The following is a 15,548-nucleotide window of genomic DNA, read 5'->3' as shown; positions in this document are numbered from 1 at the left end:
TCTTAGAATTCTTAAAACATACACCTATCATATGATGCAGCCATTCCTCTCCTAGAGATTTACACAAAAGGAATGAAAGTATATGTCCATACAAAGAATTGTACATAAATGTTCACAGCAGGTTTATTTGTAATAGCTAAAAACTGGAAACAACCCAAATGACCATCAATAGATGAAGAGATAAACAAATTGTGGTATACCCAGAACAATGGACTACTACTCTGCAATAAAAAGGAATAAACTATTGATACATGCATAATCTGGATGAGTATCAAAAGAATTACGCTTAGTGAAAAAAGCCACACACACTTCCTTCCACCCCAAGCAGAGTACTCACTATATGTTTCCAATTATTTAAAAATTTCTAGAAAATGCAAACTATAATTACAGAAAGCAGATCAGCAGTTGCCAGGCAAAGAAGAGATTTAAAAAGGGACAGGAGGAAACTTTGAAGGGTGATGGTTTCATGGCTGTTTCCTAGGAAAGAGATGTATTTCTGTATATATAGTCAAAATTTATCAAATTGTACACTTTAAAGCCTACTGTATTCAAGCTCAATAAAGATGAAAAAAACTACAAGAAAAATTATTTAAAAAAACAAAAACCCAGCCAAGCGGGGTGGCTCTCGCCTATAATCCCAACACTTTGGGAGGCCGAAGTGGGAGCATCGCTTGAGTCCACGAGTTCAAGACCAGCCTGGGCAACATAGTGAAACCCTGTCTCCACAAAAAATAAACAAAAAAAATTATGGCTGGACGCGGTGGCTCACGGCTGTAATCCCAGCACTTTGGGAAGCCGAGGCGGGCGGATCACTTGAGGACAGGAGTTGGAGACCCGCCTGGCCAACATGGTGAAACCCCGTCTCTACTAAAAACACAAAAAGTAGCCAGGTGTTGTGGCACGCACCTGTAATGCCACCTACTTGGAAGGCTGAAGCAGGGAGCCAAGATCACGCCACTGCACTCCAGCCCGGGCGGCAGAGAGAGACTATGTCTCAAATAGATATATTATAAATGTGTATATATATATTAAATAAACAAAAAAAGTAGCCGGGTGCGGTGGCAGGAGCCTGTAGTCCCAGCTACTTGGGAGGCTGAGGTGGGAGGATCGCCAGCCTCAGCGAGAGACCCTGTTTCACAAAAAAATAAAAACAAAAAACTAACAAAAACATCCTCCAGATTCCCAGTCTCAGTGTGACCCCATTTCACCGCTGGGAATCACCCCTTCCCTCCTTATCCTCCTCCATCTCAAGACTGACACTCATCCCTTCTTTCGAGGGGAAGGTTGAATCCTAAAAGGTTCGCAAACTACTAAGACTCAAAGTACGCCCACTGTATTCCTGGATCCTCACCTCCTGCCACCAACCTCCTCTCTACCTTCACATTCGCACAGTTAGCCTTGCAGGAATAGTGACAAGTGCCCCCCATCCGACCATCCCCTCCCGTTCATGTTCCCAAACATTCGTCCACGAAGCGTAATCAGAGCATATCCCACTCCTGAAATACCACTAAGGGGCACAGAACCACCAAAAGCTGAGCTCCTTAGTCGGCCCACCCCCGGGCACGTCGGAGTATGGAGATTCGAACACCCCCCAGTCCAGGTTACCTGCCACCGGCTGGCCGCGCCGGGGACAGTTCAGCCACCGCGGCGGGATCTTGTTGTGAGCCATGTCTTGGGGGCTGCGCAGAGCTGCCCTCCCTCACCAACGTTCGCCGCGCCTTTGCAGCCGCCTCCCCGTGGTCCGGTGCGCACCGGGGTCCGAGACACCCGAATCGCAGCAGTAATCCGAATTCCAGCCGCTCCAATCCGGGTAACGTCAGGGGCAGCGCGCCACTTTCATTCAGCATCAACTCCACGGCTCCAGGAGAACCCACAATGCACCGCAACTTCCGCCCCCGAAGACCCCGCCCCCTTCTTTCCGAGGTCAGAGGGAAAGAAGAGGAAGCTCTGCGGAAGGATAGCAAAGAGTTAAGGCGGCGACGAATGAGAGGAGCGGGGCTTCTCTGGCCCCGCTCGGCCCCGCCCCGCCCGGTCGCGCTCCCCGGATGCGCCCTTACGCTGCGGGTTTGCCTTTGCGTATGTGGAATTGCGTTTGTACCGAACTCCGCAGGACGAAGCGTGTATTTTTTTCCAATCTAGACAACCTAGAGAAACCAAAAAAAGAGAGAAGCCAAGCCCCTTTCCATGCGTTGATTGCCCGCCACTTCCATTAAGGTATCTGTTTTACTAATGAAGGAGGCCTCTGAGCGTTACCACAGCTCAAGCTTGGCGTCCCAGCCGGATCTAGGTTTGATTTGGAATTAGGCAAAGTTGTTCAAGGGAACAAGTCTTACGAGAATTCTAAGGGCATGAGATTGGAGTACCAGAAATGGGGAATTTTTCTTTTGGTGAGCACTTACGAGGATCTATGAAGATCCTCTGAAATTAATTCCAGAACACTTAGAGTTTTGTTTGTATATTTCTGTATCAAAGTTTCAAAGCATACTGGGGAGTTTGAGAAAGTCCATGTCTCCAAAAAAGTTACTAATTAATGTGTATAATTGACAAAGGCGGGAGTTGCTCAGTGGAGAACCTCTTCGTGGCGGTGTTCTCCTTTGCCTACCAAATAAACAGTCCCTTTTATTTTCCCTTCGAGTTAAGCAGAGGTGCTTGGAAGCATTTTATAAATGCCGTCCTTTAACGAGCCTTTCCTTTGTTACCAGATTAAAGTGTTAAAATATAAAGCTGGATGATGGCAAATCAATTATAAAGTAGTTTGGCTTTAAACACCAGTGCTGTATTGGAACTGCAAGAGCGTAAGGCTGCAGGGAATACATTTTTAAAGCTTCGGTGGGGGAACTTTCTGGGAAACTCAACCCCTTGAATGCCTGGATCCCCTCAGTAAGAGTCCCATCAATAGAGACAGTCCGACAGCAATCTCTCTGAGGCAGCCTGAGTTAGGTCACACTTCTGGTCTGTCCTGCTGTTGCGTCTGCTCAGAACTGTTAGTGAAAGTGTCAACTCCTCCCCTGACAGAACAAGATAATACCCAGTTTGCTTTAAGGCCATCAGTCTACCCAAATAATCTCCTATTAATTCCCTTTTCTGCTGATAGAGTGTGTACCATGCTCAAAATGGTAAAAAAAAAAAAAAAAAAAAAAAAAAAAAAACCTTCCATCCCCAGCCCCCTCCAAGGATGCCAAAGGTGAGCCTGATCCTGGAAGAGTATCTTACCTTCCCCTTCTGGGGATGACTCCCGTTGAAGACTCCCCTTCCCGCACACACTGTATCTACCCAGTAGCTCAGTTCTAGGCACACAGAGGCTTCATACCACTGGTGAGCAACTATTATTGGCTGTAAGGCAGCAATGTGCACTGGATTTTTATTCAGCTATCCAGTTAAGCCCTCTCTATACTCAGTGCCACAGAATTGGGAGGACCCTGGGGCTACCTTTTGCCCACAATAGAGAGTAGAATAGGAGAGCGGCATCCCGATGAGTAGGCAGTTTCTCTCTGCCTGTCAGGAATGCCTTGCCTGATGTGTGTTTCTGCCATATTGCTCCTAGGCCCAAGTCTCTTTCTTCTCTGTAAGAAGAAAAATAGACACTCACAGATAGACCAACGTGATTCCTCCCCCGCTTCCTGGAACCCCTGACTCACACTCCCAGATATGTCTTCGTCTCCTCTTTATCAGATGTAGATTCTCCTCATTGGTGAATCTTTCATCAAACATCCATTTTGCCCCTAAGGAAGAGTGTATACATGTAAAAAATAAGATTGAACGTTCTCTTTTGGCAAAAGAGAGAGATCTTATCTGTCTTCCCTTTTCCTAGGACATTTCCTTGAGATAAACCTGTATTTATTAATCCTTCCTCTTCACTTTGATATGTAGATAAATCTTTTGTTTTTGCAGACAGGGTCTCACTGTCTCACCCAGGCTGGAGTGCAGTGGGCATGATCAGGGCAGCCTCACTGCAGCCTCAACCTCTCAAGCTCAAGCAGTCCTCTTGCCTCAGCCCCCAAGGAGCTGGGACTACAGGTGCAGGCCACCACACCCCACTAACTTTTTTATACGTTTTTCATCTCGAATTTCTGGGCTCAAGCAGTCCTCCAACCTCAGCCTCCCAAAGTGCTGATAAGACAGTCAGGTGGGAAGGTTCCCTGGCAGAATCTCCTACTGTCCTGTGCACTGGGAGGAATGCGCACTGGGGTGGAACCTTGGGAAATTTGTGCCATTCGCAGTGGGGAGGAACCTGGTCCCTCCTTTTCCTGGTGGAACCTGGGATTCAGTCTGCCAGGCAGGAAGCACTCTGGCTTTGGGGAGAGTCTCTGTTTCCCTTTTTTTCTTTTTGCCCAATAAATTCCATTCTCACCCTTCAAGGCATCTGCAAGCCTAGTATTTCATGGCCATGTTGCAAGGACCCAGCTCTTAGCTGAACTAAGGAGAAAGTCCTACAACAGCTTTGGCACCCAATGTGGGGCTCGAGAAGTGGTGAGTGACATGGGGACTCAAAACTTCTCACGTCATTTCTAAGCCAGCCTCTTCATGCATGGACTTCTGAGGGTAGGGAAACCGTGCCCCCACCCCCAACGCTCCCCGGGGTCAGGGGCCTTTCCATGGCCTTTACCTTCATTTTTTGGGAAGGACAGGCAAGCCCGGTGGCTCCAAGCTACCTCTCTCCTCCCAGCTGGGGCTGGAGAATGCCACGGCATCTTCCCCTTCCCTGGCCAAGGCTCAACTCCATCGGACAGTAATTAAGCTTCTCTCCCTGGTAGAGGAACCATTTGCATAAGAATGAGAGGTTCTTCCCCCAGGCATCCTTTTTTCTTCACCCCATCAGCAGTTAACTTTTAAACCAGATTTTTTTTCTTTTTCACTAGGCTAGGAATGATAAGGATCCCTGTTTATATTCTCTGTAAAGTTTGGTTGTGAAAAATGATCTTGTTGGGACTGGTTTTCTCCTGCCTGTGTAGCTATATATGTGTTGTATACATGGTGTCTATAAAAAGAGCTCAAAGCCCTGTCACGGTGGCTCACACCTGTAATCCTGGCACATTGGAAATAAAGTCTAGGGAACTCCAAACTGCTGACAGTAGGTGGGATAGAAACATTGGTAAAATCAGATAATTCCTATTTTCTAGGCCCTCCCTGCTTCGTGGGTGCAAGCTGCTTTGGCACCCACAGCAGCACCTGACAAGGTTGCCGGGACTCAGGGATGCAAACACAGAAGAGGAAAAGAGAACATTCTTCCCTCTCTCCCTCACATACCTGGGGTATCTGCTAGGAAGAGAAGGGAACCAGGGATTCCTGCTCTCCTTCTTTTAGATGGGTAGCCATTCATCTTCAGTCTGTACCTCTTTCAAATGCATCTGAACCCCTGAGACTCCTTTAAAAAGCTCCATCTTTTTTCCTCTCTCCTCCTCTGTCCTCTCTTCACCGGGAGATATCCGGTATGCGTCTCCGTCATACCTGACACTCCCATCAGATGCATCCTCCAAACTGGAAAGGTTAATTTCCCAAACCTTAACCTGGTTGGCTTAGGATTGGGCTCAGGGGAAGGGAACGCAGAAGCCCAACATGCTGGCAAAAGGGTCAAGTTTACTACCAGCAGGGCTTGTGGCCTCCCTCTCCCCATGCACCTGGTAAAAGGCCTTGGGATTTTTGAGCTGCCCTTACCCCTCCCCTTGTTTCATTTTAATATATGTTTTCTAATAACCCGATTTGTCTCTTCTTGCCTTGGAGCCATCAGATTCCAAACAATCACGCAACCAGAGCTTCTGATGACGGCCTCTTCTGCCAGGAACACTTAAATAGGCATCTGAGGGAGTTCTAACTGCTGTTTCCCCAAACAGCGCCCCCCATCAGCTGGAAGCAGTTAAGATCAGTCATTGTCTTTATCTTTATCCTAATGGCAGTTAAATGGACTTCTTTAGAGCACGGCCCCCTAAACACCTGCTAAATGGCAGCTCCCTCCCATTCATTCTGGAGTGTCATCTCCAGAGGCTGCTCAGCTTCTTTCTAGGAGGAACAGATACTCTTCTGGGCAGGCGGGTGTTCCCTGGTCCCCGTTCCTCACCCCAGCCCAAGAAAGGGGACCAGGGAACACCCACCCCTTCTCAGAGCACAGGTAGCTCCTCCCTGGCAATGTACAGCCAAGTGTAAAGGGATCCCTAGAGAAACTCCAGCCGGCCTGGGCACAGGGAGAAGTGCGCACTGGGGCGCAGCCTCGGGAAGTTCGCACCATTTGCAGCGGGGAAGAGCCTGGCCCCTCCTCTTCCTGAGTGGAACCTGGGATTCAGTCTGCGAGCCAGAAGCACACTTGCAGGACTCTGGCTTTGCAGAGAGTGCCCATTTCCCTTTTTTTCCTTTTTGCCCAATAAATATCATTATTCTCACTCTTCAAAGTGTCTGTGAGCCTAATATTTCATGGCCATGTGACAAGGACCCAGTTCTTTGCTGAACCAAGAAGAAAGTCATACAACACCGGGATTACAGGTGTGAGCCACAGCACCCAGCTGATCTGCAGATAAATCTTTTCAAAAGCAAAGTGAGTCTCTTGCCTGCCTTACAGCCCTTACAACAATAAGTGTTTTTTAGGGTCTGGGAAGTATGTCTTGGTTTATTTTATTTTATTTTATTTTATTTTTTATTTTATATTTATATTTTATTTTATTTTGTATTTTATATTTTATGTTATGTTATGTTATGTTATGTTATGTTATGTTATGTTATGTTATGTTATTTTACAAATGGCATCTCATTATGCCAGGCTGGTCTTGCACTCCTGAGCTCAAGAGATCCTCCCACCTCCACTGTCTCTTTGAAATGTAAACATTAAGTAAGATAGTGCCCCTATCTTCCTGTCACCTTGATAGTTTAGCCTAAGGCTCTTTGTTCTTAGTTGCTACCTGTTTGTGTTAGGAGTGAGTTTTGGTTTTCTTTCAAATAACAGCAGTTAACTAACACAGATGGCCACTGCCAATAACCAAGTGAACCTAGGATGAACCTTGAGTATATAACAAATGATACTACCAAGTCCTCTTCTATAAGGACAAGTTATTCTTGAGAACATGTATATAAAGGATTGTATGTACTTGGATATATAAAAGAGTGAGATTTCTTTCTGTCTCTGCAATCTCCTTAATGGATAGCTTGTGTTGTACATCTCAGTCTGGTTTAATCCCTACTCAATAATAAAACTCTTCTTTTCCCTACATTTATGAAGAGAATTTTCTGGGTTGAGAGGAGGTTTTATTGCTAACTTTTTCCCCAACAGGTGTTTATGCCTTACTCAACTATTAAAGGCTATTATAGAAATGTACCCCCTCTGAGACTGAGCAGTGTTGCTTTTTTGACCGATCCTCGTCTTCTCTACTAGGCAGGGACTGAGCTGGTGTCATATGTGCCTAGCTCCCTTCTCATACTGGTGACCCACCACCTCCGCCTCCTACCTGTACTGTACCAGCTTCAGTGGATGGGAGAAGTTCAGAAGGAGATCAAACTGGGTTAAGTTTAGAGCTGAGGAAGAACACTAGAGTCCCATCTCACATAGAGGTCAGGTTCTAAATTCAGGGTTTTGGACAAAAGAAAAACTCAAAATTACCTTCGATTGTTTTTTCATTTGAACACCACTTGAAGTCATTAGCATTTAGGGCCCTGTCATATAAAAAATAGCAATCTTTAAACAATAGAATCACACTTTTCACAGCCTGATTCTCCTCTCCAAAAGGTCTCAGTTCACATCTTACTTCAGGGTACAGGTCCAGGGAGCAAAACAACAAGCAGCCTCTCTCTCTCTCGTATGCCCACACTTATACAGGTAAATTCACAGGAATTAAATATGGATGTGATGTTACTTCATTGTCAAATGATACCTGCCAACAGAAGATACCAGAAGACTTACTATGAGGCTTCTTACTTGCATAAGCTCCTCCCAAGGACAAATTAGGTATCTGTAATTTTATATCATTGAAAAGGATAATTTTAAAGAGATATGCTCCCCTCTTACCACCCCCTTCCTCCCCCCCCCACCAAGTTGTTTAAGTTCAAAACTGTTATGTGTTGAATTGTCCACCACTAAAAATATGTTGAAGTCCTTGGCTGCGTGGAGTGGCTCATGCCTGTAATCCCAGCACTTTGGGAGGCAGAGGTGGGCAGATTGCTTGAGCTCAGGAGTTTCAGACCAGCCTGGCCAACATGGCAAAATCCTGCCTCTACAAAAAAAAAAAAAAAAATTGGTGTGGTGGTACATGCCTATAGTCCCAGCTACTCTGAAGGCTGAAGCAGAAGAATTGCTTGAACCTAGGAGGCAGAGGTTGCAATGAGCAGAGACGGCACCACCACACTCCCAGCCTGGGCAACAGAGCAAGACCCTGTCTCAAAATAAATAAAAAAAAAAAAAAGATACATTGAAGTCCTAACCCCTAGTACCTTAGAATATGACCACCTTTGGAAATAGGGTCTTTATAGAGGTTAGCAGGTGCAAATGAGTTCGTTACGTTGGGCCCTAGTTCAGTATGGCTGGTATCTCATAAAAGGGGGACATTTGGACATAAAGACTTTGACGCTGAGGGAAGATGACATGAAGACACACAGAGGAAAGATGGCTGTGTGACACATCTACAAGTCAAGGAACGCCGAGGACTGCTGGCAGACACCAGAAGCAGCAAGTGCGCTTTCTCCCCTAGAGCTGTCAGAGGGAGCACGGCCCTGCCAACACGTTGGTTTCAGACCACTAGCCTCCAAAACTGTGAGACAATAAATATCTTGTTTTAAGCCACTCAGTGTTTGGTACTCTTTTACAATAGCCCTAGGAAACTAATACAAAGCCACACAAAACCTGGACCTGCCCCTATTCTAACTGACGCTTTCTGGTTCTAAAGCTGCTGCAGCCAGTGTTCTCTGAACCAAAGTATCTAACCTTGGTATAAATTCAGCAAACTTTTCCCAAGTTATTTTAAAGAGAATTTACTTGGTACACTCTTGAGCTTTTAATGCCCAAAAAGAATTTTCTAAAGAACTCAGACATTCAGCCACAAAGACTAAATCACTGTTTGCTTTAAGAGCACTGAGGTCTTCAAAGGCAGCAACCATGAGGTATCCCTTTGGAGGTGACAAGCATTAACTCACATACCCGCCAGTATCTCCACAGTCCTCACTCACCAGGGGTCCACCCCAGAAAATGCCCTCAGACTTCAGAGGCTCACCTCCCGTTAGAGGGTGCCCATCAGTTTCCTAGAGCTGTTGTAACAAAAGGCCACAATCTGGGTGGCTTAAAACAAGAAAAATGTATTCTCTCACGTTTCTGGAGGCTAGATGTATGCAAGCTGTTGGCAGGGCCATGTTCTCTTCAATGCCTCTAAGGGAGGATCCTTCCTTGCCTCTTCCAGTTTCTGGTTGCCCCAGAAATTTGGTTGCTGTATGTCTTCCTTCTGAGAAATGTGAAAATTGTCAGAATCAAAATGGAGTCATTTCTGTTTTTTAAAAAACACCACCACCAAAAAAAAAAAAACCCTGACAAATAGAGCCAGATAAAGGGTGTGAAAAGAGGGCCCTCGTGTGTGTTCCTGATAACAAAAACCATCACAAAAGACTGCAAAAACCACAACCTTGCACAAAGGCCATCACAACCTTATGCAAAAAAATATTTATGCAGGCCTGGCACGGTGGCTTACCCCTTTAACCCAGCACTTTGGGAGGCTGAGGCAGGCAGATCACACAAGGCCAGTAGTTTGAGACCAGCCTGGCCAACACGATGAAACCCCATCTCTACTGAAAATACAAAAATTAGCAGGGCATGGTGGTGCACACCTGTAATCCCAGCTACTCAGGAGGCTGAGGCAGGAGAATTGCTTGAACCCAGAAGGCGGAGGTTGGAGTGAGCCGAGATCACACCACTGCACTCCAGCCTGGGCAACAGAGGGAGACATCTTTCCAGTAATGCCTATCCAGCCTCAATCACCCCTGTTATTGAACTCTGTAGGCAAGGATAATTATTTCAAAACAACTATGTAATCGTTCTCATTTTTTCCTTTAAACACCTTTGTCTTCCTTTACCTCCCTGAACATACACATAGTTTACTATGGTACACAAAATCCCAATGCAATGCTCTATTCCCAAATAATCATTTTCTTTTAGAGAGTCTCTTTCTGTTTGTTATTTAGGTTTGTTATTTAGGTTGAAAGAATCATGAAGTTTTTTAGAAAGTCAGAGACTGAGATAGATACTTTAAAAATTACCTTCCATATCCTTCCCTTTCTTTCAACACTGGTAGGGACTGCAAAGAAGGAAATATGAGCAAAGTTAACCTCACCCCTGAGGAGAGCAAAATCGCCTGGTGACCACTGAACAGGCCCCAGAGACAAAAACTCCTTAACTAAGGCATTTAGAAGGGAGCAAAGACCACCTGGTGAGTATCAAACAGGCCATCTGAGGCCTGTCAAACACTCTTTATCTGGGGAAATTAAAAGTAAGTAGACTTCCCTAGTATCTAAAGCAAGCATCTGGTTCCAGATTTCTTTCCCCCCAAAAATTATAAGTAACTAGAATCTATTCTAGACATCTCCAGAATGTCATGCTGAAACTCACTGTGCAACCCTTGCTGACATTAAGGCACCAAAATGTCTACAAATGTAAATATTTATCATGACCCGCATAGCTAATGTAGTCCAAATTGAGTCTCCAATGTCCATTATACCACACTGTATGCCTTTGTGTCCCCATAGTTTAGCTCCCACTTATAAGTGAGAATATATAGTATTTAGTTTTCCATTCCTGAGCTACTTCACTTAGAATAATGGCCTCCACTGGGCATGGTGACTCACACCTAAAATCCCAGCACTTCGGGAGGCCGAGATGGGCAGATCACTTGGGCCCAGGAGTTTCAGACCAGCCTAGGCAACATGACCATCTCTATTTTTAAAAAAGAAAAAAAATTAAAATAAATAATAAAAATTAAGAAAAAAGGCCTCCGGCTCCATCCAAGTAGTTGCAGAATGTATTATTTTGTTCTTGTTTATGGCTTAGTATACCATGGTGTGTTTATATATTTCCTTTATCACTTAATGGCGCTTTGGTTGGTGCCACATCTTTGAAATTGTAATTGTGCTATAGTAAACATACGCATGTACGTGTCTTTTTGATATAATGACTTCTTTTCCTTTGGGTGGATACCCAGTAGTGGAACTGCTAGATCAAAAGGTAGGTGTAATTTTAGATCTCTGAGAAATCTCCACTCTATACTTGAGAAATTTTCCATATAGATTGTGCTAATTTACATTCCCACCTGCAGTGTGTGAGTGTTCCCTTTTCACTACATTCACACCAACGTATACTATTTTTTGACTTTTTAATAATGGCCATTCTGGCTGGATAAGGTGGTAGATATCTCATTGTGGTTTTAGTGTGCATTTCCCTGATGATTAGTGATGTTGAGCATGTTTTCATATATTTGTTGGCCATTTGTATATCTTCTTCCGAGAAGTGTCTGTTCATGTAATCTGCCCACCCCCTCTTTTTTTTTTTTTTTTTTTTTTTTTGAGACAAGGTCTCGCTCTGTCACCCAGGCTGGAGTGCAGTGGCACAATCATAGCTCACTGTAACCTTGAACTCCTAAGCTCAAGCAATCCTCCTGCCTCAGCCTCCCTAAGTGCCAGAATTACAGATGTGAGCCACTGAACCCAGCCATTTGCCCACTTTTTGATAGGATTGTTTTTATTTTTGTTTTCTTGCTGATTTGTTTGAGTTCCTTATAGATCTGGATATTAGTCCTTTGTCAGATGCATACTTTGCAAATATTTTCTCCCATTCTGTGGGTTGTCTGTTTATTCTGATGTTTATTTCTTTTGCTGTGCAGAAACTTTTTAAATTTAAATTGGTTCCATTTATTTATTTTTGTTTTTATTACATTTGCTTTGGGGTCTTAGTCATAAATTCTTAGCCTTTAGGCCAATGTCCAGAAGAGTTTTTCCTAGATTTTCTTCTAAAAGTTTTATGGTTACAGGTCTTAGATTTAAGTCTTTAATCCATCTTGAGTTGATTTTTATACAGGGTGAGAGATAGGGATCCAGTTTCATTCTTCTTCGTGTAGCTATCCAGCTTTCCCAGCACCATTTACTGAATTAGGGTGTCCTTTCCTCAATGTATGTTTTTGTATGCGTTCTCAAAGACCAATTGGTTGTATTTGGCTTTATTTCTGGGATGTCTATTCTGTTTGATTGGTCTGCGTATCTACTTTATCTAGTACTGTGCAATTTTGGTTACTGTAGTCTTACAGTATAATTTGAAGTCAGGTAATGTGATGCCTCCAGATTTGTTCTTTTTGCCTAGAGTTGTTTTGGCTATTTGGGCTCTTTTGAATCCATATGAATTTTAGGATTGTTTTTTCTAATTCTGTGAAAACTGATGTTGGTTTTTTGATAGGAGTTACATTGAATGTATAGATTGCTTTGGGCAGAATAGTCTTTTTCATGATATTGATTCTTCTAATCCATGAGCGTGGGATGTATTTCCATTTGTGTCATCTATTATTTCTTTCAGGAATATTTTATAGTTCTTGTAGCGATCTTTCACCTCCTTGGTTAAGTATATTCCTATTTTGTTGTTACTTTTTTGCAGCTATTATAAATTTTAATTATTTAAAATTATTATAATTATTTATTTGATTCTCAGCTTGGTCCTTGTTGGTGTATAGCAGTGCTACTGATTTGTGTACATTGATTTTGTAACCTGAGACTTTACTGAATCAATTTCTTAAATCTAAAAGTCTTCTGGAGGAGTCATTAGAGTTTTCTATATCATTTGCAAACAGGGATAGTTTGGCTTTCTCTTTTCCAGTTTGGATGCCCTTTATTTCTTTGTCTTGCCTGATTGCTCTGGCTAGGACTTTCAGTACTATGTTAAATAGAAGTGGTGAAAGTGAGCATTCTTGTCTTGTTCTAGGTCTTAGAGGGGATGTTTTCAACTTTTCCTCATTCAGTATAATGTTGGCTCTGCATTTTTCATCTATGGCTTTTATATTTTTAAAATTTATTTAATTACTTATTATTTATTTTTGTAGAGACAGGGTCTCACTTTTTTGCCCAGACTGGTCTAGAACTCCTGGCTTCAAGTGATCCTTATGCCTCGGCCTCCCAAAGTGCTGGAATTACAAGCATGAGCCACTGTGCCCAGGCTTTCATTATTTTTGAGGTAGGTTCCTTCTACGCCTAATTTGTTGAGAGTTTGTATTATAAAGTGATGCTGGATTTTATCTAATGCTTTTCTGTGCCTATTGAGATGATCATATTGTTTTTGTTTTTAATTCTGTTTATGTGGTGCATTACATTTATTGACTTCCATATGTTGAACAATCTCTGCATCCCTGGGATAAAACCCCTTGATCATGGTTAATTACCTCTTTGATGTGTTGTTGGATTTGGTTTGCTAGTATGTTGTTGAGGTGCCAAGGAGTTTAAAATTTTCCATGGCATGCTTTCAAATCTTGTTACCTCAGAGTCTGCAGGCATTCCCTCACTGATCAGTGACTTCTAAAGGCCCAAATTCATGTCTGCACATCAATTCCTTAACAAGGTCTCAATATGAAATAACTCCAGTTCCAGGACTGCAAAGTACAGCCAACACTGAACAGGTTCCTACATTCAGAGATCTGATTCTCCAGCCACAAACCTGTGTGCAAAAATATTGCATCTCTTTCTTTTCTTTTTTATTTTTTCATACAGAGTCTCGCTCTGTCACCAGGCTAGAGTGCAGTGGTGTGATCTCAGCTCACTGCAACCTCCGCCTCCCGGGTTCAAGTGATTCTCCTGCCTTAGCCTCCCCAGTAGCTGGGACTACAGGCACGTGCCACCACACCCAGCTAATTTTTGTATTAGTTTCACCATGTTGGCCAGGATGGACATTTCTTTATTTTCTATAAATCACCTTAATATTGATTCTGAGTCTCCTTCTTGCTAAACAGGGAGGAAATTTCAGTTCTGGCATTTTTAAAAACTTTTTGAGACAGAGTCTCACTCTGTTGCCCAGGTTAGAGTACAGTAGCGTGATCTTGGCTCACTGCGACCTCTGCCTCCTGGGTTCAAGTAATTCTAATGCCTCAGCCTCCTGAGTGGCTGGGATTATAGGTGCACACCACCACATCTGGCTAATTTTTATATTTTTAATAGAGATGGGGTTTTGCCATGTTGGCCAGGCTAGACTCAAACTCCTGACCTCAGGTGATCCTCCCACCTCAACCTCCCAAAGTGCTGGGATTAGAGACGTGAGCCACCACGCCCAGCCCTCAGTTCTGGAATCCTTGGGGATAGCTGCCCTACCCCATCCCTAGAGTTATATATTGGTTCTGAGGGCTCAGACAACACATTTCCAAGAAGTGAGTGAAGGGAAAGGTTGCCTATTATCACTGACCATCCAATCACATAGCTTGTGCTGATCCTTTACATGGCTCCCTCAGGTCCAAAAGCTCTCTTCTGCTTCTCAACCAACCACACTGTGGGAAAAGGCAAGTTTTGTAGGACTGGAAACTCTGTTTCTCAAGCCTTCTCTTTCTAAATACACCTGTAATAATTCTTCTCCAAAGCACTGCAAAGGAGCAGGGCCTGGAATCCCAAACTGTAGGGTAATGTCCAATACATTCCTTCACTAAGCAGACAATCCCAAAGGAAGCATTAAATTAGTACATGTGGCTGGATGTTTTGAGAAATTATTTTTTTAGAGCTTGATGACAGAATGGACGTACCAAAGGAGGGAAGCATCAAAGTTGACTCCAATCTTTCCGTTCTAAATAGGAAGCCCTCCAACTTTCTGATCATCTCCAAGAACTCTAAGTCTATTATTTTATGCATAACAAAAAACATCAAAAATGTGTATTTGGGATCATTTCCCCTGAATAGTGAGAAATTGAATGTATTTTTGTTTAAACGTAAAACTGGAATTCTCCATAATTTTACAGCTGAAAACTGAGCCATATATATGGTCACTAGGTGGAGCTAAAAACCAGATAATCCAAACTCCCATTGCTTTGGTAACCAAGAAAGTGGGTCAGTGAGTCAGGTTCTTCTGTTACACATGGTGTGTGCCTATTCCAAATGTTGAGCTTGGCCCACTTCACCAAACTCTTAATAACAGAGGTCAGCCTAACCTACCACATGATTAAATAACAGTGACTAGCAGGGTACCTCTGCCTATCCAGCTTTTATTTAAGTTTCTTTACTGGAAAATACTAAAGATTAAAAGGAAGACAACTGCTTTCTGAACACTACTGTCAAGGCACAAAGGTTTTCAGAGATAATAACTCTGCTTCTGTGTGCAATAAAAATTTAATTAAAAAAATTAAAAAATTAATTCTACTGTTTGAATTATGTGGAACACCATCTTTTCACTTGACAATAATACAATTTTATGTGTGTATTGTGCCTTACATATATAAATATATACACACACACATATATATATTTTGAGACCAAGTCTCACTCTCTCACCCAGGCTGGAGTGCAGTGGCATGATCTCTACTCACTGCAACCTCTGCCTCCTAGAGGTACAAGCGATTTTCATGCCTCAGCCTCCCTAATAG

At 43.3% G+C, this 15,548-nt stretch overlaps 1 protein-coding gene across 2 annotated transcripts in view; it reads right to left on the bottom strand.

Moving 5' to 3' along the window:
* Positions 1-1,985, bottom strand: part of RNGTT (RNA guanylyltransferase and 5'-phosphatase) — a 347,371-nt gene extending 345,386 nt beyond the window's left edge. For both annotated transcript variants that reach the window (XR_002730197.1, XM_023205265.1), the window contains exon 1: positions 1,606-1,985. Coding sequence is in view for 1 of the 2 variants with exons in the window: in XM_023205265.1 (XP_023061033.1) it covers positions 1,606-1,669 (64 nt within the window). In the remaining variant the exon portion in view is untranslated. The remainder of the gene's footprint in view (positions 1-1,605) is intronic.
* Between the last annotated feature and the right edge of the window lie 13,563 nt (positions 1,986-15,548).

Source organism: Piliocolobus tephrosceles, chromosome 5 (assembly GCF_002776525.5).
Source record: "Piliocolobus tephrosceles isolate RC106 chromosome 5, ASM277652v3, whole genome shotgun sequence".
In the NCBI taxonomy this organism is placed as follows: Eukaryota; Metazoa; Chordata; class Mammalia; order Primates; family Cercopithecidae; genus Piliocolobus; species Piliocolobus tephrosceles.
The sequence above is the reverse complement of the archived record's forward strand: the minus strand, read 5'-3'. Positions and strand labels throughout refer to the sequence as shown.